Source organism: Apodemus sylvaticus, chromosome 19 (genome assembly GCF_947179515.1).
Source record: "Apodemus sylvaticus chromosome 19, mApoSyl1.1, whole genome shotgun sequence".
Classification (NCBI taxonomy): Eukaryota; Metazoa; Chordata; class Mammalia; order Rodentia; family Muridae; genus Apodemus; species Apodemus sylvaticus.
The window spans coordinates 48,600,782-48,624,861 of NC_067490.1; the positions used below are offsets into that span (position 1 = coordinate 48,600,782).

General features: G+C 38.9%; 1 protein-coding gene across 3 annotated transcripts in view; it reads right to left on the minus strand.

The window, feature by feature from the left end:
• The window catches only part of Lin28b (lin-28 homolog B), an 86,326-nt gene extending 62,866 nt beyond the window's left edge, over positions 1–23,460 (minus strand). For 2 of the 3 annotated variants that reach the window (XM_052164482.1, XM_052164480.1), the window contains exons 1-2: positions 16,844–16,853; positions 15,833–16,014 (exon numbers count right to left, since the gene is read on the minus strand). In XM_052164482.1, coding sequence (XP_052020442.1) covers positions 15,833–16,014; positions 16,844–16,853 — 192 coding nt within the window. Of the gene's footprint in view, positions 1–15,832; positions 16,015–16,843; positions 16,854–23,426 lie in introns of those variants that run through there. The other variant, XM_052164481.1, reaches the window with a different exon arrangement.
• Between the last annotated feature and the right edge of the window lie 620 nt (positions 23,461–24,080).

Consider the following 24,080-nt stretch of genomic DNA (forward strand, 5'->3'; position numbering starts at 1 on the left):
GACCATGGGCAAGCAGACCAGGTTGGCCTCAATCTTAGGGATAACCACTACTCCCCAACCCCTGCATGAGTGCTGGATTATGCACAGCAAGCATTTCCTTCCCGAGCCATCTTCCTCACTCCCCCCCCCCGCCCCCCTGCCCCCCCACCCCTCCCACCCCACCCCCCCCACCCCCCGCGTGCTCACAAATGAACATCTAAAACGGGGCACAAAGGGAGCACGTTAACATACAATTAAAACTTAAATATGATGGGAATTCAGAGATGTAAGAGTTGTACCCAGAAATCATATTACTGACCTAATTATGTGAAATTCTATAATTTATTAGCAAAAATTGACAATGATTACAACTCTTTCAGTGTTGAAAAAGTTTAATTAGCAAATGCATATATAAGCACTCTGTAATTACGTGACATTATTATTGTGTTGTCCATCACTGACGTCATGACTCTAGTGCATGCTGGCTGTAGCTTAAGGGTGTCCAACTGGCAGAGCAGACTCCAGATCAGCCCATTACGTTTGCTGATGGTTGGGTGGTTGGTAACTTGGGGTAGTTATTTAGTTAGGAAGGATTGCAATCTGCTTTAATGCTTTTATTTATGAATCTGTTAAAAGATTACTCGCAATTATAAACAGCTGGTTGGCCCAAACCCAGAACCACAATGATCTTTACATTACCTTAAGTCTACTCCACTGTTTGTCACTTTGATTTGCCTATAAGCTGCATTTCTTTTCATATTTTAGCAGCCATATAGGCTGTTAAGGATGCAGTCCTTCCTCAGATCAGCTCAAGGCCCTACCTATCTCGTTTCCCTTTTACTAGAAAGTCAACATCAGTTTTTTTTTTAATATTTTTATTTTCTATATTCTTTGTTTACATTCCAAATGATTTCCCCTTTCCCAGATCCCCCCCCCCCTCCTATGTCCCATAAACCTTCTTCTCTCCATCCCTTCTCCAATCACCTCCCAACATCAGTTTTATCATTCCTAAGTTCCTGGGTAGAGACAAGGCATTCTGATCAGCCAGGTCCAAAGATTAGACAATTAGAAGCATACTATGGTCTCCTCCTAAAAGATACTTCAGTGGGGGCTGTCAATCACATGGCCAGAAGTCTACACCCTACAGGAAAGGTGGTTTACTGAAAACCTTGCTAAGGACTAATTACCCCTGTATGAGATGGTCAACTTGCCCTTCCTGTACACCCTCTTCCGTGTCGCCATCTGCAAAGCCCCAGCAGGCATAGAGCCTGCTCACAGCTGACTCAGGAGTCTGGCTTTTCGCTTTCTTCTCTGTGGTCTGGCCCCGCTTTGCCGGATTCCCTGGGCTTTCTCTTTCTCTGAAGCTTTCCCTCACCTTCCGCCACGTGGCTGCTTGTGACCTGCATTGCTGAACTTGCCTAATTCTAGGACTGTAGAATAAAAAGCTAAAAAGCGTAGCTTTCCTTCTTCCTGTAACCCGCCTCCCTTTTCCTGGCAGCTGTCAAAGTTTACAACTTGACTGCCCTGTTGTTTTTCTCTCAAATTCTACTAAAACTGTCTTCAAGTTTAAAAGTCAGTTTCTAAATACTTTTATTAACAAGATTAAGAACCAAAACAAATAAGAAAAATTCCAATGTCCTTGGTAACAAAATAAACATTATGGACTCACTTTTATGTTTCAGATACAAATTATGACATCTAAAATCTTGTTTCAGCTAACTGTGAGATTATGAAATCATACTGTTTAAATTCTTCAAACAATTCTTCTTTCACAAGGACAAGAGACCTAACTAAGTGCTACGGATGTTGTGTGAGGAAGAAATGCTTAGCTGAAATACCCGTAGATAACAGAAGGAACGCAGACCTTTCAGAAGTCTTACAACATAGTCATCATTTATTTGTATGCCTTATGCCACTGACCACAGACTTTAGAAAAGAAATAAACTATTTAGCGAAACCTAAGAGAAAAGAAAGGGCCAGATTAGAGTCCACAGGCCTCAACCATACAGCAAAGATTCTTTTCATCCTAATAGCAATTAGAAGTTGTGCCAAAAGCAAATTGTAAGTGAATTTTGATCAAGATCTCGTGTGTGTTGCTAACATAACCTCTTGTCTGAGGAAGCGCACATGTGTGCTAAGGACAGGCCTGAGCTTCTGAGAGGTCAGAGCTGGACCTAAGGTTTCCTTCTCAGAAGGCACTGAGAGCAGAGCAGGGACAGAAAAGGATCAGCGACCTCACTCAGACGCAGTGAGGACCTCACTCAGACGCAGTGAGGACCTCACTCAGACGCAGTGAGGACCTCACTCAGGGACAGTAAGTCCTGGTGGCAGGGCTCGTCAGAACAAGCAAGTGGAAAGTAACTGCAAGTCAGCCAAGTGAATTCACAATTTAAATCATTCCTTTACCTTACAACTTCAAACTGAAAACATAAATTAGAACAATCAATTGTTCTGTATAAAATCTACTCTGAGCTCGCGAGGACCGCGCTTTTAGCACGCACATCGGTAGGTCACGAGTGCCGACGATCCCAGTTCTAGAGGATCCGATGTCTCTGGTGTCTGACAGCTCCCACAAGCAATTGGGACGTATATCCATGCAGGCACACAAACAGACAACATATACCTTTGTCTAAACTGTTAAGTAAGTTCTACTCTGAATGCATCATTCCATTATGGATTCTGTGTACTACTTAACACTGAATATCACAAATTCTGAGTTCCTTGTGGGAACCCAATGGCACGGCAGTGAGCAGAAGACAGGACAGAAGTGTAGTTATCCCTAGCAAACAATCTCCCACATACCCCTTGTTCCAAGTCAGGAAGTCTCCATCTTAAAACCATATATTACCTCAGAGCACTGTCCACTTGCTGAAAGATATGAAAGTAAGAACTTTTGTTTCGCAGACCGTGTCCGTCAGCTGAACCCTGGAGTCTCGGCCTTTCTACAGCAGCCATTTGGACTGCATGACCTGTCTGTCTCACGTGAAGGTCAACTCCGAGCCTGCCCCATCAGACGCAGCCACTCTCTCACTCTCGAGTGCACATTCATAGTCTCTCCCTGTTTGGACAGCACTTAATGGAAAATGCTAACTTCCTTTTTTAAGACTGAATTTTTAGAAGTGTGTGTGCCACACGTGTGCAAGTACCCACAGAAGCCAGAAGAGGCCATTAGATGCCCTAGAGCTGGAGTTATTACCTTGTTGTGAGCCACCCAACATGTGTATTAGGGCCTGAACACGGCCCCCAAAATGGCAAGGTTTTAAAGATTAGAATTTTTTAAAATATTCAATCCAAGTGGCTGAAAAGATGGCTCAGAGATTAAAAAAGTATTTGCTGCTTTTTCAGAGAACCAGAGTTTGGTTCCCAGCACTGTATGAAAGTTCACAGTCATCTCTAAGTCCAGGTCCAGAAGGTCTGAGACCCTTCTCTGGCCTCCATGGGAATTGCATGCACGTGGTGCACACATGCAAGCAGAACACCTCCACAGATTAGATGAACATAAATCTAATCTAAAAGCAGAAACAAAAGATCCAACCCCAGGAACACATATAATCATCCTCGGAAGTTTTTAAAAGGACCCACATATATAGAAAGATCAAAGAACAATAAATTTTAAAAATCAGTCATAGGTACCTCTTAAGAAATTATTGTTTCAGGGATGGGCGGTGGTGGCGCCTTTAAGCTTAGCACTTAGCAGGCAGAGGCAGCTGAAATCGCTAATTTCCAGCTTGGTCTACAGAGAGAGTTTGAGCACAGCCAGGGCCACACAGAGGAATGCCTATCTCTAAAAAATCAAATTGTTGCTTCACAAATTTCATTCATTATTTGGTGATATAATGAATCACAGATACAACAAGTATCTGAACTCTAAATATAAACAAACTGTAGAGTTCAGATACAACAAGTATCTGAACTCTAAATATAAACAAAAACAGCTTCAGATTCTAACTGTTTAATGACTCACAGTAAACTATGTATCACTAATAAGCCACCATATTAGGACTGGCAGTTACTCCCTTTTAACTCCAAAATAAAACGCTGCTGCTGAAAGAGGTAACGTTTTCTCAGACACCTGGCTGCCGCAGAGAGCTCAGACATTTATTTCTACGTTTGTATCAAGTTGTCGTTTTTTTCCATTTATCTTCTTACCTTTTAAGTTCTGAGAAGTAAGCTGCAATTTAGAAACTTCAAATGATGCCAAAAAATAAATGACAGAAAAATGGAAATGCTAGGAGCAATTAAAAAGTCTTATTTTAGGGCCCAGAACGGCTCAGCAGGCCCTTGGCACACAAGCCTGGCTACCTGAGTGTGATCCCAGGGATCTACATAATGCGGAATGAGAGAACTGACTCTGCACACTCGTTCTCTGACTTCCATATACACTACTTCACCCACCCACAGTTCACACACACACACACACACACACACACAAATATTTTAAGTCTTATTTTAGAAACCTATTTTATTAAATAAATATTTTGGCCTTCTAAAGAATACAGTCACTCAAAACAAGTAAATTAAGATGCATATTTCAATCAACACTTCCTGTAAACTCTTTGACACCTCATATATTCTTGAAGTTCACTTCAATACAATCAGTGATGAACTTAAAGAGAAGTCATTAAACTTTAGTACTCAAAAAGAAAGAAAAGGGGTTTTTTTTTCCTTTTTTTCTTTTTATTTTCTGCAGGGAGAAACAAAAGCTTCTTGGATTTAACTCAAGGCCAATGGATGGGTCTACAAGCTAAAAAGTTGTATGTGAGTTTCTGGAAGTTTAGAAAATAAATACAACAAGCACTAACATAAAACAAGCATTGACTATAAATTACATTTACCAGCAACAAAATGTTGCAGTTTATAAGCAATGCTGATGCCTTTGCTGAGGTAAAATCACCTCCCTGTGATTGCTGCACAGATACACACCCATCCCCCACTGCACACAGCTACTTCACAAACCTCTTGAATAAATAGGAGTATCCAATGTCCAGGGTAATGGGTGGTCCTGAGCTGGAACCAGAGCTGTATACTTTTAGGGGATGCTGAGATAAGAACAAAGTGTTTTGTGTTTGTTTAAATCTCAGTCTAGATGTAAAATCTTTGCACCATTATTGGCACTAATAATAAACTCATTGACTGGGTAAGGCGAAAGAGTCAGGACAAATGCTAGAAATTGAATACTTCACACAACAAAATATTTTGGGCCTTTTTGTAATCCAAATTAACTAAATCAATTTTCTCAAACGTTGTCACTACATTTCAGGTGCAAATATCTTACAACATGCTTTACTGCCAACAGAAATTAATTAAATAAGACTATATACATCAAATAAACTGCAACTCAATAAAGCAAGACAGTGAAATGAATCCAGTGAAGTCATAATCAAGCACCAACTTCTAAATCCAACAGAAAAAAAGTTTGTTTTACTTTATTTTCCTAGGAGAGAAAGAAGGATTTACAAGTAGCCCCAGGAAAAGATAAGCAAAGAGCAGTCTTGACCCAGGCTTCTCTGACTCAATCAAGAGGCTGCAACCCGAGCCAAAGGGCACAAAGTCCCGGACATTCAAAACCTTCCGTGGTGTGAGGGAGGAGGCAGCTAAAAGGAGAAATGTGCAAATTCCTAGATTTAGTAACAAAGAAAATTTGTGTCAGAGATCTAAAAATAAATAAGTCGCCACTAGGAGTGAATTTTTGCTACAGTTTTACCTAATTCTAAAATAGGGATGTTTTCCTTCCTAAATGAAAAGGACTCATTCACTTTAACATGTATGATTTACAGTGAACCAACTATGTCAGGTATGTGTCAGTGAGACCAGTTGCTGAGAAGCGTAACTACTTTGCGAGCACCAGTGTCTCCATACATAGTGAAAGCATACTTGAGAGTGCGTGTATAAACTCTGCATTACTGACTAAGTGCTTCAAGTGATAGATAAAGCCCATGCTGGCACACTTCTGTTATGGCTGACCTAACAGAAATTCACTTAATGTATGTTAAGATGAAGGAATTTAGGCATTACAGAATCTATACACATCTTAGTCATTGTTGTTAATAACTGAGGGATTTGTTGCCAAGGGAAGGAATGAGAAAGTCTGGCCAAAATAAAGATAATTTGAAATTTACATGAAATTTTTATAGCCTATAAAACAAACTACAAATATAAATACAAATCTTAGAGTGATCAGCAAATTAATGATATTTCAAATAGAGCTCAAGTTTAGCAAGTCACAAGTTTAAGTTAAATTTGATATTTAAAAGTAAAACGTCATAATAAAAGACTTAAAAGATGACTAACTGGTAAGAAAAAAATGTATATTGGCATATATACTGGCATTAAATTCGGCAAGAACAAGTTTCTCTACAAAATCTAAAAACTATACAATTTATGTGTGCACGTGAGAGAGAGAGAGAGAGAGAGAGAGAGAGAGAGTGAGAGAGTGAGAGTGTGTGTGTGTGTGTGTGTGTGTGTGTGTGTGTGTGTGTGTGTGTGTTTGATGCCAAGTGCCTAGAGTCCGTGTCTCTCAGCCTTCCTAAAGCTGTTGTTATGTTATAAGAAGTTGTGAACTGCCAAGTGAATGCTGGGAATGACCCCGAGCCCTCAGGAAGAGCACCACACGTTCCTAGCCACGGAGCCATCTCAGCTCTCCATGCCTGTAGATGTGTCTGTTTTGAGGCAGTGTTTTACTCTGACACAGACTAGCCTAGAACTCACTCTGCATCATCTCAGAATGGCCTGAAACTCACCATGTAGCCAAGGCAGGCCTGGACTGTGCCGATCTCCTGCCTCCCAAGTACTAGGATCATAGGCATGAACTAATATGCTTATTCTAAGATTTATTTTCTACCAGTTATTCCCAAATAAAATTAGCAGAGCCTTATAAATTGACTCTGAAAATAGCAGAATGAATAGTAAACAGGAAAAAATAAACTTTTTGTCATTTGTGAGTAACAGTAATAAGAAACTTTTTATTGAAAAGTGTGTCACATTTATGTGTGTGCGTGCATGAGACTATGGTGGACGTGTGTTGAGTACATGTGAACATGCGGCCAGAAAAGAACCTGAGGTATCGGCTATGTCAATATCCCCCTTATGTGAGACAGTCTCTGTCTGAACCTAGCGATGGGCTGGTGACCAGTAAGCCTCCATGTGACACTCTTCCCACGCTGCTTCCCACAGCACTGGGCTGACAGGTGCACAACCATGCCTGGCTTTTTAAGTGTGTGCTGGAATCAGAAGTCAGGCTCTCATGTTTGCACAACAAGCACCCTGTTCTAGTAGGTCATCTCTCCAGCCCCAAAATGTGCCAAAACTTGAGAGAAAGAGAGGTGGGGTGGGGGAAGCAGAATCCTTTACTATATCGCCTGACAGTGACTGCTTTACATTTAGTGACTAGTAAAGACTACAGAATAGAAAAATTAAAGAACCACAATTTTTTTAAGTGTCCTAGTTACTGTTCTATTGCTATGAATTGACATCATGACCAAAGCAACTCTTATAAAAACAAAGCATTTAATTAGAGGCTTGCTTACAGTTCAGAGATGTAGTTCATTTTCATCATGGCAGGTGGCAGGCAGCACACATGGTATGGAGCAATAGCTAAGAGATAAGTCCTGTTCCTCAGACTGAGAGACAGAGACACACTAGCCTTGGCATGGGCTTCTGAGATGTCAAAGCCCACCACCAGTGACATACTTCCTCTAACAAGGCCACACCTCCTAATCCTTCTAATCCTTTTTAAATCATATGCAACTATCTTAGCTTATAGGGCCATTCCTATTCAAATCACCACACAGACTACTTACTGTCTAAAACGGAAATACACATCTGTAACAAGGACACGGCAATCTTAGTTCAGTATAAATAACCCTAATAATAACCTGAGTCGTGCTAATGAATTGAGCCATGAGTTTACGTTGTATAGGAAAAGATCACAAGTTAAGAGGAAGATCAGTCAAATGCATACAACTTTTCCAAGAACAAAAGCTCCCAATGTGATGGTAATTTTCAGGCAGATTGAAATTACTAAAGAGAAATACCTAAGGAAAAAGTTAACGGCAATATGGACCTTCTTAGACAACAGATATTGAAATACATAGTCTTGTCTGAGGCAGGCTAAAGGACCTATCAGTTAGCCAACAACTGGTCAGTCGAACCTCTTCAAAAGTGATTGTAAATGGGTAAAAAAGGAAGGGAATAGTGGTTACAGAATTTGTCATAGCTCATCTGTGTGTGTGTGTGTGTGTGTGTGTGTGTGTGTGTGTGTTGAGGAAGGAATCCATAAATATGAGTATATAAATTACAGTTCAAAACCCATGATGAAACAAAAAATAAAATTAATGACCTAAGCTTTTGAAAAATAGTCCTCAAATAAAGATCAAAACTTTCATCTGGCATTGTTTACAGGCTTTAAATTATTTTTATAGATACAATGTCAACTTCAATGGACTTAACCTGACCTCCTTAAAATAGGAGATTGTACCAACCACATTTTAATTGTGTGAATACTGAAGTTACCAGGCGTGACTAGCCAAAAGACTGAAGCCTACCAAGTGAACCAAGACTCCAAACCCAGTGAATTTCCCTTACTACACCACACAATAAACAACATATGCTAGGTCCCTTTCATGTGTCAAACTATTAAGTATTTCATACATGGTAGCATTGAGTCTACAAAATATTGCCATACAAAGATGTATATTGATGTCCCTATATATATTACACTCACAAATAACTTCCTCCCCAAAAGATTAATCAATTTACTTAACCAGAGTCTATACCATTCTATCAGTCTATGTTCTTGTCAAATACAAAATTAAACAATTATTAACAGCATTATCAAAATATATTGATTAAAACAGTATCTTTCCTTAGTTTACACTAAAGAATAAACATTATATATATCTGAAAAACAGATAAACCCCACACAGAACAACAAATTATTAAAACAAAAATATCTATATGCCAAGTTATTCCCAAAGCTCAGTTTGTACCCTGAGGCTTCCAACAGTTTACATATAGTTTTAGATAAGGTTTGATTCTGTTGCCTAGGCTAGGCCTGAACTTACAGGTCCAAGTGATCTTCCTACCTCAGCTTCTTGACTGACTACGACCATAGGTGGGTTACACACTAAACACTATTACTTATCATAAAACTACAAATAAAAGTTCTGTAATAAAAATTAAGCTATCGATATTATGCAACATGTTTCATCAAATGTTAAAAAATATACAGTTTAAAAAAGACTAACCTGGGAGCTGGAGAGATGGTGCTTCATGCCTCTGCCCCAGAGTGCAGGGTGAGCAGGCATGATCCACTCTGCTCTGTAAGACATCTTAACTTTTTACCTACTGTATCCATAGATCCAAAAACTCTAGGTCAGTGAAAAGCACTTTAGACACAATAGACGAAGCCAGCTGTTACCTACCTATTTTGAAAACATTTATCGTCTTCTTTGTCCTTAACTGTTGTTTTCTTTTCTTTTTTTTCTTTCTTTTTTTTTTTTTTGATTTTTTTTGGATTTGGTTTTTTCAAGACAGGGTTTCTCTGTATAGCCGTGGCTGACCTGGAACTCACTCTGTAGACCATGTTGGCCTCGAACTCAGAAATACGCCTGCCTCTGCCTCCCAGAGTGCTGGGATTACAGGCGTGCACCACCGCCGGGCTTTAATTGTTGTTTTAAAAGGCAAATGAAAAGTAACCAAGAGTATACAAGGCTGTTGTTTTAAAAGGCAAATAAAAAGTAACCAAGAGTATACATGGCTAAGGACTAAGCCTCACCAGTGGTCCCGGGGACTAAAGTCAGTACAGGCTCAGCGGCTGTTACCGTGCGCAGCGGCACCACCGTGGAATGCGGCTTGGGGAGGATATGCATGTGAGGGGAAAGCAGGAATGCAGAAAAGTTCTTGTGCTTTCTCATGATTTTGTGGAGAACCTAAAACTGCCCTTGAAGATGGAAATTCTTAAACCTGGTAAATGTGGTTCAGTGCTTGACTTCCTATTTGGTGCGCACAAGTTCACTAAGATGGGAGGTGGGAGAGTGGACGCCAGCGATGAGCGCGGGAGGGAAAACAGAAAAGCTAACACACACAGAAGCATGCTGTAAACGGGAACGTAATCTACTTCTAAGTCAAAGGAGAATGACTAACAGCCTCAAAATTAGAAAAAGAATAGTCAGTATCTTTCATATACTTGCCAAATGTTGGTTTAAATGCCTTCAAATTGATTTTATGACTATACAGGTCTAAAGAATTGTAGCTTACCCCAACTTTCCGAATTGCTAAACTAAGAAAATTCATCTTAAAATTTTGGAAAATTAAACTTTTTGACAGTTTCACCACACAGCTAGGCAAGCCTCAAGCTCAAGCTCTGGGATCACAAGCCAATGAACTGTTTTTAAAATTGGTATTTGAGGCTGGAAACTTAACTCTGTGGTAGAGTTTGCCTAGTGTGCCCAAAGGTCAGAATTTGATCCTTCAAATCAGGAGGTGGGTGGGGGAAGGGCAGGTTAAATAGCCCTGAGAACAATAATAATCACATATATTCAGCATAATGAAAAATGTAATCATGCTAATATATGAATGATAAAAGTTAAATATAGCTCACTAGTAATTTAATCATAGGAATACACCCTGAGATATGAATATACTGAAGCAAATGTCTTCACATGTTATTAATATGAACTGAGACAGGGTCTTACTATGTGGTACTGGCTGGAGTCAAATTCAGAGGTGCTCCTACTTCTGGGATGAAAAGTGTGCGTTATCATGCCAAGTTTAAATATTAATTTTTTCAATTCTCTCTTTTTTTGTGTGTGATTTCTGGCACACACACAGGGGACAAAGGGGCAAAAGAAACTGTCTGATCCCTGATGCTGGAATTAAAGATGGGTTGTAAGTTGCTCCTATATGTGTATTGATAACTGAACCTGTAACTTTTTCAAGAATACAAGTTCTTTTAACACATAAGCACTCTCTCCAACAGTTTAATATTGAAATATTGAAGAAACTAAAACTATGTAGAAATAAAATGTTGGCTAACCTGGCACAATACTTAATTAAATAGTAGTTATTTAAATAGTAGTTATCTATAAATATCTAATATTATTTAATAATACTTTAAATTTAGACTATTTTTTTCTATTTGTTTGGACAGGCTATAGCTCTAGCTGATATTAAACTCCTGATGCTCCTGGAACTGGGATGTCATGTGTGTATTATATACTCAGCCATAATAACTTTTAATTTTTTTATTTCCATTACTCTTTGAGATGTTTTCTAAAATAAATAAAAAGAAACATGAAATATATAAAAGCTTTGTAATTCAGATATTTGTATTAGTATTATTTATGAAGATAAAAAAAACACAAATTCTATAAAGGAAAATACCAGTTAACTGCAAAGACCTCAGACCAGTAACTGCACTGGACCTCTGGAGCAGTCAGTGCTCTTAAGTCCTGAGCCATCTCTACAGACCGAAAGACACGTTTTTAATATGAGCTAAATACAATGGAAGATTTTTAGAAAAATTGCATGCTATTTAAATAATTTGACATTGGAGATATACATTTTTATATAGGTCCTGATACTGATTTTCTAAGACTATCTCATTTACTACACTTGATCTTATCTCATTTAAAAAAGCCCAATATATTGGATATGGCGGACAGCTCTCACTGACCTCTTTGCACCATATTTGCCTGGTGATGCTTTTGCACACTTTGTGCATTTGTATGTTTGGGATTCTTGTTTTAATATAAACTTTTTGTTTGTTTTTTTAGCTGGACACATGGCTCGGGGGTGTTTGTTTGTTTGTTTTAGAGAACTTGGGTTCTGATATGAGCACCTACATTAAACAGCTCAAAAATTGCCTGTAATTCTAGTCCCAAGAGGATCTGACATCCTTGCAAACACATACAAAATAAACCAAACCAAACCAAACCAAAAAAAAAAAAAAAAAAAAAAAAAAAAAAAAAAAATCTGGGCTGGAGAGATGGCTCAGCAGTTAGAGCACTGACTGCACCGAGGTTCTGAGTTCAATTCCCAGCACCACATGGTGGCTAGCAACCATCTGGAATGAGGTCTGATGCCCTTCTCTGGTGTGTCTGAAGACAGCTTCAGTGTACTCATATAAATAAAATAAATAAATCTTTTTAAAAATAAAAAATAAAAAACCAACTTGTATTTAAAAAAATGCCATTGGCCCTCAAATAAAACATTTTTCTACCTATAATCTGATTGTAGATGCAACTGTTTTAAGTTAGTAATATAAAGAAGCTGACAGGAAAATTAGTTAATTAGAACTTACAAAATAATTGCATTCTAGTTGAAATTTTTGGTAAGATCCTTGACCAGGAATACTCACACTTCAATTGGGACAAATCTTTGTGCGTTGTTGAGCAATTCCTAAAAGGTTATACAGAGCTCATAAAAAAATGCTTGCCTAGCACACATAAAGTAAAAGAAATGAAATAGGACAAAATTCATAAATGTAACAGTTCTTTATAAAATGTGTATTACTGAAAATCACGGAGTCATTATTAACATGGGTCAGAATACATGTTGATTTTCTGACCATAAAAACATTATCACTTAAATCACATGTTAACAGTAGAAATCACATGAAGACTGTCATTTTAAATCACCAATAGTCCCTATTTCCAACAGCTGAAGCTCATCCCTGTTACCTATGTTATCTAAAAGCAGAAGCACATGTCCAACTTGAGGATTTAGATATCACAAGAACTACAGCAAAGTTGTGATAACTACAATTACATTAATGTCAACAAATTTTAAATATAATCATAACTAATATGCAGAGCTATGTATAATATTTGCTACAAAGAACTGCCTTTCAAAATAACTCAATTGCTATAAAATAGAGAGAATATGAAGTTCTTTGTAGGAAATATTTATAAGAAACAAAAAAGTCTGTGAGTCCCTGGGCATAATTTAAATATTAAATACCCTGAAAATAATATATTTTGGGGCTATAGAGGTGGCTCAGCATTTAAGAGCGCTGAATGTTCTTCTAGGACATGGATTCAATTCCCAGCACCCACACAGCAGCTCACAACTGTCTAGACTTCCAAGATCTGACATCCTCACACAGACATACATTCAGGCAAAAAGCATCAATGCACATAAAACAAAACAAAAAAAATGTTTAAATCATTAATTTTGATTTCTTAAATATATAACATTAAAATGTGCTTAGAGTGGAGAGATGGCTCAGCATTTAAGGTCCTGAGTTCAATTCCCACCAATGCCCGCTTCTGGTGTGTCTGAAGACAGCTACAGTGTAGTACAGTGAGTCACAAACATAAATAAATCTTAGGGGAAAAAAAGTGCTCAGAGCCAGTGGTGGAGGAGACACACACACGCCTTTAATCCTGACACTGGGAAGGCAGAGGCACACAAATCTCTGTGACTTCCCGGACAGCTAGCTCTACCCAGAAAAACCCTCAAAAAACAAACAAACAAAAACCCCCAAATGTTGGGAATACTTTTGGACACAAACAAGACCAGAAAGATGGTGTAACAGGGGAAGTACTTGTCCCTCCAGCCAACCAAGTACCTGAGTTCAACACCTTGAGGTGAACTAGAACCAATTCCACAGAGTTGTCCTCTAATCTGCACAAGAGCTACTCAACACATACAACCTATACACATTACCCCAAATACACAAAATAATACATTATGTTAAAAAGCCAACCTGACATATGCTTCACAAACACTGACCTGGCTGAGCATTTCAAATTTCTAATGTTTATACATATTCTTATATAGTAGACTAGTATAAAAAGGAAATTTAACATAAAAAAACCTGGCAGCGTTGTCTTGTAAAAAATGCTTATGCAGTAAAAATAATAGCTAGGTTAAAAAGCATGAACAGGTTATAGGATATTCCTGAACCAAACCTGATTGTACAGAGACATTCACAGTACCCTAAATGCCTTACTTATAACCTTCTAACCTCTACTTGAACTAGAATCAGCAGAAACTCTGCTTTCTTCAATGTAATAATTCACATAATAAATTTATTTATCAATCTCAAATTTAAAAGCTAAGAACCTTCATTTAATCAGTGTCCGTCCCCATGTGCAAAGAATAAAGGAAATATTAAAAAACAATGTTTATACTATAGAAACAGCAATAGTTATATGACATTTGCCAGCAATATAATTCTAATTCAGTGTACATAGGACTATTAATCTTATCTCTATTAAACAGTTTAAAGTGGATGCTTTAATAGGTCTAAATACTAACACTGGTTGTAAGATAGCTAGCATTTCAATATATTTCTATGTTTCTAAAAATATATTTTAAAAACCCAAATACAACGAAGTTATTACAAGGTGTGATCAAATAAAGAAAAAAGTTCTATTTTTTTCATTTATCATCTATAAAACAAATTTATGACATCGTAAAGAACAATTTAACAACCTAAAAAGGTTCAAGGGAGAAGCAAGAGCCCGAAAAAAATAGATTTTTCAATTTTATTCATTGAATCTAAGAAATTTTTAAAAAGGAAAAAAAATACACCAGAATATGCAACATAAATTTAGTAGGCTTTATCCAAGTCCCTATTTACTATTTACATTGTTTCATTTCACAGATGCTTATCCTTCCTCTGTCAACAGCCAGTAATGACAGCCAGGCCTTTAAGAAAGAAAACTGCAAACCCCACAGCTAGCAAGCAGCCAAGCACAGCAGATGAAAACAGAATGGTTTCCTAGTCCCTCCTGGTTACTGCGTAATTTAAAATGCCCTTGCTTAGGGCTCCGGGTGTAAACATTGCCCAGAACAAGTGAGGCGGTGGCATCACACTGTGTAGCAGAGAAACTTCAGTACTGGAGGCCCATGCCCATCAACATGCAACATAAAACTCCCTCCACTGCTTAACTTAGCAAACCAAAACAACCCTCTTTCCACATGAGCCTCTTTAGGTCTATGAACTCACTAGAAAATTTTTATTTTCTTTACTTGCAGACTGTAAACTCTTCTTAACCCTGAAGCAATTAGTTAATAGAAAGGAATTTATGAGGAAAGGTATTTATTGTTTCCTGGGGACATTTTTTAAAATAGAAAACAATGACTGTCATTTGGTAAAGTCTTTTTAAAAAGTATAACATAATACAAGCAATTGTAGAAATTTACAGTGTAACCAACTATCAAGTTTTAAATAGCCAGGTTTGGCTGCATTTAAAAAAAAAAAAAAAATTGGTCTCTTAAAGAGACAGTATCCCTGGATAAATGACCTAAGAGGAAATAGTTCTTAAAGGTTTGGTTACTAAGAATCTTATCTGGCATTGCTTCAAACCCCACTCTTGATTAATGACATTCTATTTCATTTTACTATAAAGCCAAATTATTTTTACATAAACGTGCAAGTGACTATAGAACAGACAATGATAAACTAGTACAGGTGGTACTGTCATTAGAAGTATCCAAAATACAGGGTGCCTATACTTTGTTACAACATGCAAATTGTTTGGCTGTTGGAAACTTTCAAGGCTCCACAATGTTTCTTCCTGCACTTACAACTCATTCACTAAATACAGGCCATGTAAGCCAGCAGTAAGAGGTGCTTTTAGAATGTGATTTCCTTGTCAGTGAAGGGAAGGTTTATTAAATAAAATCAACTCAAGCCCAGTCAGTGAAGTACCAGACTTCATTTTCTATTTAGAAAAAAATACCCTAAGAGGAACACATCTAAAAACTGGACAACCGCCTGGTTTTATCGAATATTTCCGCATTTCAATACACTGAAAAAGCACATTTTTCTATGTCTATTGACATAACTACACACAACTGCCATACATAGGAACCGATAGAGGGGTTAAGGAGTCCGGCTCACTTGGTGTACGAACACGTCCGCGGGCACATCCACGGGGCTTCCCTCTCGGCTGGTCATGGAGATGAAGCCGAACCCCATGCGCACGTTGAACCATTTACAGTGGCCAGTTCCATGCAGAACCTGGGGCTCGTCCTCCGCCAGCCCAGCCAGTCTCTCTGGCTCGTCACCTTTGCTTGCCCCGCCTGGCACGGAAGAGGACAAAAGTCAGTTAAGGCTGCGTTTCTATATAGTGCTCATCTAAACAAAAATGTTTGCTTGTGAAAAGAAGAAATGAAGACTGAAAACGAAAGGTTGGCAAACATTTTCCATCTTTAAAAAAAAGAAAGAAACAAAAAGGGTTAAAAGCAAAGGCGGGGGTGGGGGGAGCCACATTGCTGCCTTGCTCGCCCGCTCGCTCGCTCGCTCACACCGGCTTCCACGTTTCTGTACATCCGCATACTTGGTCATCTGGCTCCTTTCCTCACAGTTACAGCTTCTGACACTTCACTCACAGACTGCTGACCTAATACTATTCCAATTTACAAAGAGTAATTTTTCAGCGAGATTGCTTTTTTTTTTAAGCAAGCAGAAAGAGAAAAAAGAAATCCTAAGGAGGGCTGGCTACTGGTTAATGCACATGCGGGCGGATGGAATCCCGGGTTATTTGCAATGTGCATTCCCTCCCCCTAACTTTCAATTAAAGTTAGGGTAGAATGGGGGAGGGGGCAGGTGTATAAAAGTTTTCTTGAACTCACTAACTGAAACTACTCGTAATCACACACACAGAATTCAAACAATAGCCCTCTGAAAGCTTTCCAAATTGTGAATCAGTGTGGGCGGTACAAAACATTTTGGAGATCTGTAACAATAGGTTTTGCCAAAGCCCCACGGTACTCTAAGGGGTGGGGAGATAATGCCCAGTATTAGGGTAAAGGGGGACAGGAGAGAGAGGGTGAGAAACTGCGCGGTGGGGAGAAGCAGGGGAGAAAAGAAGAGAGGAATCACAGTAAAACAATAGAAAAGAAAATTAACCTTCGGCCATGTTGCCCCACCGGCCCTCAGCTTCAAACTCCAGAGATGAAAACTTTCCCTTTGGGCCGGAGTGATCTTCAGCACCAGTCTAACATCTTGATTTTGTGCGATCACAAATTTAGTTCGCATGGTCTAATGTGCTTTCCTTCTTTTGATTTTTTTTTCTCTTCTCTCTCCGGTTTCTGGCCCCTGAGCACACGTGACTCTGTCAATTACATGCTTTCTTGCTACTAATTCACCTCGGATCCTTAAGGGGCTGGCAAGAGGAAGAGATAACCAATCGCCATTTCATCTGTGCTGACATCAAAATAATTTATGAATGAGCACGGAAAACTCAAACACGTTATCTTAAAGACAATATGGGACACTTCTTTATCATTAATCAGAATGCTGATTTTGTATTATTTAAACGAAGGGCCCTTGTGATTCGCTGGTTTAGAAAGGCGACAGACAGTGTATGTGCACACGCCTGCGCTACACACAAGCTTCTGTAATCGCATAGGGGGAGCCATTTAAATAAAGCAACTGATGCTAGGATTCCCCACACACATGCACCCCCATAGGGACTCTGCTATTCCACAGCACCCAAACACCTTAGGGACATTAATATTTAATTAGTAGACGAAAATACGCAATTCCTAAGTCCAAATTTAAATTTAATTATATAACAACTTCAGATATTGGTAACATAAACCTACCAAGAGGCAAAAGCACACCTAATTTCAACCTGAAATTTTTTTTTAATTTGAAATAAAATCCTACTGAAAAAAATCGCTACTAATTTCTTATCAAATAATGCTGCTCATATCAGAACACTTTTGAGAGGTACAGAAGAAATTGTACTTCACAGGTTTCTCCGCCATCTCTTTCCGGGGGAGGAGATGTGATTAATGACTTCCTAAATTACAGCCCAGTTTTCCAGCCTAACGTAGAGTGAACCTCAATCAGTGGTGATTGTTCCCCCAAGAGCAGGAGGCTCAGCGCAGGGGGGAGGGGAGCGGCGCGAGGAGGTGAAGAGGGATGCAGGAGAGGCGACTGTGGAAGAAAAAGCCTCCTGCTGGGGTCTGCTGGGGTCGGGAGAGCGGGGCACGTAGGGGAAAGGTAAAGCCAAAGCCGCGTAATATTAGCTGGACCCTGACATCTTGGGAGTGGACTGCCTGCAAGCAGATCGGCCAAACCCACGCACGAGCCTGTAATACCGCAATGGGCTCCTCCCGTCCCTTCCTGTTGGCCCTCTGCATCAAAACACTCTTGGCTTTTCAAATTGTTTTTTGCCGTGCTTGTAACGTGTGTGTGTACTGGCCACCTTATCGAATATTTCAAAAAGCACTACATATTAACTAGAAGTGCTTTGTTTCTTTAAAATAAATTACCTGTTTTGAAACATTCTAAGGCTTCCACCAGTCGTTCACTACCCATCCCCCCATTTTCTTAAACAAGCAGTTTACAGAAAAACTGTAGATACCACTTCCCTTCTTCAAAGCTGCCAGATGACCCTCCCCCACCATGCCCGTACACCCCTCACCCCATCTCTCTAGCCAGCCCACACAGTGCTTCACACAAACTAAAATGTTGGGATTATGAAAAGTCCACACAGCACACCTATTAACACTCTTCCTCATGCTGAAAACCTAAAAATAATTGGCTCAGATCTGAAAATAATCGATGCATAAAGAAATAAATTATTTTCAGCTGTTTGTGATAAATGGTGTCAATCAAAACGGATCAATTTGGAAAGATTTTTTTTTATCTGTTTCTTTCTTTTGTTGTTCTCAGGAAGGAGGCAAGCTTTTATTTATTTTGAGAAGGGTAACAATGTGCCAGCTGGTGGAGAGGAAAAAAAAACCCTTAAAATCCAAAGGATTTCCAAAAGTAAGAAGTCCCCCACATTCTAAAGAAATTGTTTGCTAACCAAGCATTTACAAAACATTATCTTAATAGTAGGAAAAAATTACTACCACACTTGTTATATTATTCATTATAAACAATAAAAAAATCTAAATGTCATTTTTTGTAATTTAAAAAAATTACCTTTTAAAAGTCTAATATCAAATAACCTGGAAAAGTATCCTTGTAAATTGAGATAGTTTATGGGATATTTATGCAAAAGTCTCCAAAAATTAACAGGCCTGTAAATTTTGGTTTATGGTGAATTACATTTTATCTACAAGTTTGTTTTTAGTTATCAAAGTCTACTAGTAAGAATCAAACACACGTAAATGGATTCTGGGTCCTTGCAGTCTTAAATCTAACAAATTTCAGATATACTTCAGTATTTGGAAAGTAGGAATGCTACTGCTGAGCCGCACTGCTGGTACAGTTATGGGATTCACAGTTGTACCTGATTAGGGGCTCTGGTATTCTAAGTATTAAGGTAGGGTTCACCAGGCTGGTCACTGGTGTCAGAGGTTATCAATTCATTCATTTCCTGAGAAGGGCATCAGCCTTTCAAGTTATATAGAAGGCTTTTTCCAATTGGGAACTCTGAGAAAATCTCTAAAATTCATTGACAAAGAATTTAAGGCACAAGCATTTACATACCTTGGGGGTGGGCTTAAACAGAGGGAAACAGAGGGGAAGGAAGGCTAGAAACAGGAAAGAAGGAAGTAAGTTGGAAAGAGGGAGAGTTGGAGACACAATCTCATCAACTCAAGGATATGGCTTTTAAATAGATTCTGCCCCTTGCCCAATCTTTTGAGCCTTTTTACAAACTGGCCATCAGCTCTTAAGGCTCAGAGTGCTTCTATAACACAGAATGGTTCTTAGGAGTCTCCTACGATGCTTTCTAATTTGTCATCTTCTGAAGTCTTCTGGTTTTAATTTTTTTCTCATTTCCTACTTGGTTTTAGTGCCAGAAAGACCCGCATTTGACTAAAATGCATGCTTTAAACCTTCAAAAGCCAAATGCTTCATAGCTTGATTTATCATAGCTCTTCCAAAATGTCTTTAAAATTAGCCTAAGTCCGACCCTGACTCAATAGGAGAGGGACGGCAAGCAATCTACCCCTGTCCACTGGATATGAGGTTTGGGTTTCCTAGGGCCCCCCTCCCCCGGTTTTTTAAAGGTGGACACGTTTTGTCAACTGAATTGCTCCACAACAACACTCTACAAGAACCCCTCTCCCCCGACCTTCCTCCCGGTCAGAAGCTGTGTATAATTCTATTAAAGCAGCAACAGTGTTTGGGGTCTTGAGAAAACTTGTGAGGAGCTGAGGCACTGCTGGACTCAAGAGCCCGCCCGTCCACCCAGCAAGTGGGCAGAGCTCGCAGCTCTGGCTGTCTCCGCAGCCAGCACTTCCCTGAGCAGCTTCTGGCCCCAGCGTCGGGTCCCCAGGGCTCCAGGGCCCCAAGATCCCAGGGTCGGGCTCTGGGGTTTTCATACCTACCCTTTCCTTTCTTTTCCGCCCAGCAATTTCCTCACCTTTCTGTCTCCTACCTCATAACCCCTTATTTCACCATCTTCCCTCTAGAAAATCAGTCCTTCCACAGAAGGCTGTTGTCTTACTAAGGGGTTTTTAAACATTTGTCATTTTGCTCTTCAAAACAAACAAAAGAAACCCTTATCTTCACCACTAGGACAAAACATTAGCCCCTATCTAGACCTTTTTTACTGAATTTAAGCATGTCTCATTTATAATTTGATCTCTTTTACCTCTGAGATTCCAGAATGTTCTAACAGAGCAGGAAGACTTGAGGCTCAGAAAGTGACTGCCCCTGCCCCCGCCCCCACCGGCCATGCTTAAAATTAGCAAGCTGTGGAGCCTGCAGTTGGGAGGCTGGCAAGTCGCTAAGGCATCAGCACCGCCTTTCTCTGAAGGATCTAGAAAGTGGAGGGCAGGGGAAGACACTGGATTTGGGGACCCAGTAGTCGGTTCCCGCATGCTCTTGGGCAAAGGCTATCAGACCTGCGTCTGAGGAAACCGATCCGACTCCAGCCACTCCCTGTGTTTCACTGAAGTACTCCATGGTGGATTAAAACAGGGAGTCATAGGAAATGAAAGCCCGGCTGAGCGTGTTAGCAAAGGTACCCAGAAAATGAAGGCGTTTTGTTTTTGTTTCCAAAACCAAAATTCCGGTCCCATTCATTTTTTTTCTTTTAAAACCGGGAAAAAAAATGCCCTGACTTCAAGAAATTTTTCTTAGAGTTATTCAGTTGTAAAAAATCTCTTTAAAACATGTTTAGATGCCTTTTGAATTATATTGTTTAGAGACTAGTGTGGAAACAGAGAAACTTATTTTCATAAATCTAAAGATTTTTATTTAAATCACTTTTACATTTCAAAACCAAGCTATTTGTAACTGGCTTTTGGTCAGGTACTTTTGCAGTAAGACAAAATTTGGAATAATAGAATTCATAAATGAGGCAGTATTTTAAAGCCACAGTTTGTAAAGTGTTATTTTGAAAATCTAGCAAAATTCTGTTACATTTCTCATGCAACAAAAGTAAATAAAAATGGAATATTACTTTTCTCACATATTTTTAAGCTATGTTCAACAAATACTTTTGTAAACTATTTTAGTTGAAATGGTAACTTTGTAAACAATCATCTAGTAATAAATGAGCTTTATATAACTATTCAGAATAGCACAAAAGAACATAAATTTGGAAAATTCTAGGTACGATTTTTCCACTTGTGTTATTTGCACATGTATGCTTCATAACTCAAGGATTATTTTATAGTAAATAGAAATGTCTGAATCTATAGAATAAAAAATACAATGTACACATTTATTTATTCTCCTTCCCCTAAAATCATTTGCAGGTTAATTATTTAAAAGTTCATCTCACAAAAACAACCAATCAGATGACAAGAGTATGCTCTACTCTGAGGATTATTTCAATATTTACTCTAAAGATTTTACTGATCATAACATCAACAGGAAGCTGGGAATGTAGGGAGTAGAAAAATAAGAGGCCTGAAAACAAATCCTGGAAAAGAATCATCTAGCTCGAATCTGAGGGCTGGCTGGGGCTCCAGTGCCTCCTCCAACCTGGCTGCAGTGTCTGGTTCCTAACTGATCTGCTGGGCAGGGGGTTCAGTGTCCTCAACAGGGGCCTGCCACTAGGGAGGGCCACTGACAGTCAGCCTTTCTGTTTAAAGCTAGGCCTGCAGAAACAACCTCCCTTTGGTAAAAATCTTTTCTCCAACTTCCTTTTCATCAAGAGAAAACAGAAAAGAAATTTTATTGCAGTCATTTAACACATTGGTGTTAATGTCTTTTCCAAACAAACAAAAATGCCTAAAAATGCCAATTGACTTCCAGAAAAACTCTACAATCAATAGTAAGAAATTGATATATTGATGTTTGCAGCAACTTTTAATAGTGAAACTCGATAGAGCATCATCAACATGTTAAGTTTAATTTCACAAAAATAGTGCTTGCCAAAAGGGAGCATCGACTATGGCTTCTCCATTAAAATCTGATCTTTCCTCTGTCTATGCAATCCTTAGTAGTAAATTTAATATTAAAATATCATTTCATTATAAATCATTATAAAGTTGTGGCTCACAACTCTATGGCGTGCTTTCAAAGGAACACGGAGCTACGCCTCAGTCAGAGCCAGGTGTGGAGGCACACACGCTTAATTCCACAACTCAAAGCAGAACCGGGCATATTTCTGTGAGTTCCAGGTCAGCCTGGTGTACATGGCAAGTTTCAGCCCAGGCAGTGCCACACAGTGAGACCCTCTCTTAAAAACAAGCCAACTAAGGTCAGACAGGATTTTTAACTCATCAGGCCAATGCTAGAGTGACCTAACATTATCAATAAGAGCACTACTGCAAAATAACCAGTAAAATAAATAATAAAACTCCATGTCTAAAGCCTAGGTTTAATCAAACAACTCCATTTTATAAGAGGATAATGAGCAGATAGATTTTAAGAACTACAGTGAAGGGCACCATAAATGCCGCAGTCTGCTTTAATGACGTGAAAGGTCCTCAAAAGCCCACTTTACAGACAGTGACGTATTTGAAAACACTACATCTGCACTTCAATTCAACAGATACTTTTTGAAAATTTTTTCTTTTTATTTAGATTTATCTATTTATTTATATATGTGAGTACGCTGTCGATGTTTTCAGACCCACCAGAAGAGGGCATCAAATCCCATTACAGATTGTTGTGAGCTACCATGTGGTTGCTGGGAATTGAACTCAGGACCTCTGGAAGAGCAGTCAGCGAGTGCTCTTAACCACTGAGCCATCTCTCCAACCCTCAACAGATACTTGTTAGCGCCTACTAGTAATCACAGAAATGAATAAGCAGTGGATCCAAAAATGTTGAAGTATGTTATCTGCCTTGAAAAGCTACAGAAAAGAAAATCACTGAACCAAACACTATTAAACAGAAGGCTGGGGTAAGTCGAACACGCCACCCCCACAGCTGTGGTGGGAATAATGGTATTATAGATGGCATATACTGGATGGAGTATACTAGGATACAATGTCAATGTTCCCCATGTGGATAAATCAAAATGGACAAATCCTTAGGGATAGATAGTCAAGTCCTCTCATATGTCTCTACTGATCATTCAAGGCACTAGGTTAAGTAAAACATTTAATTTAAAAATCAGACTAACCTGGGGCTGATGAACCCTGGTTGAATGACCTCATCATCTTCTGAAGAACCTAAAATCAGAGAGTTCAAGTCAGTGCTACAGCAGTCGCCTATTTAATGTCTGCTTCTGCAATGCATCGATGCATTGGAAATAGATGTCCACATTTAACTCTGTGACGTCACCGCGATGAGCTGATCACCATTTGCCATAAACTTATCCGTTACTTTATCAAGGGACGCTGGCTTGAAAAATAAAACAGGAGCACTCATGCAGTAGTCACCATTTTATGATGTAGCTTTTAACAGTTTGTTTGTATTGGTTTCTTTGAGACAGGTTTCTCTGTGTAATACCCCCCTGGCCATCCTGAGACTCTCTTTGTAAACCAGGCTGGCTTCTAACTCATGGAGAACCACATTCCTGGGGATTAAAGGTGTGAGCCACCACATCTGACAAAAATTTTAATACTGAATTTTATACTTTAATTAAAGGATCTCAGTTATTTTTCACTTAAAATATCTAGCTAACCTACAATACCATGCTTCTTGCTAAAATTGACTATCTAGTCAGATATATTTTAGAAGATAAATGGTAAGAAATTAATCATGTTCTTGAGAAACTAATTAAAACCCTATACCCCTGACTAAAAGATCTGTTAGACTCAAACACTTGGATTTT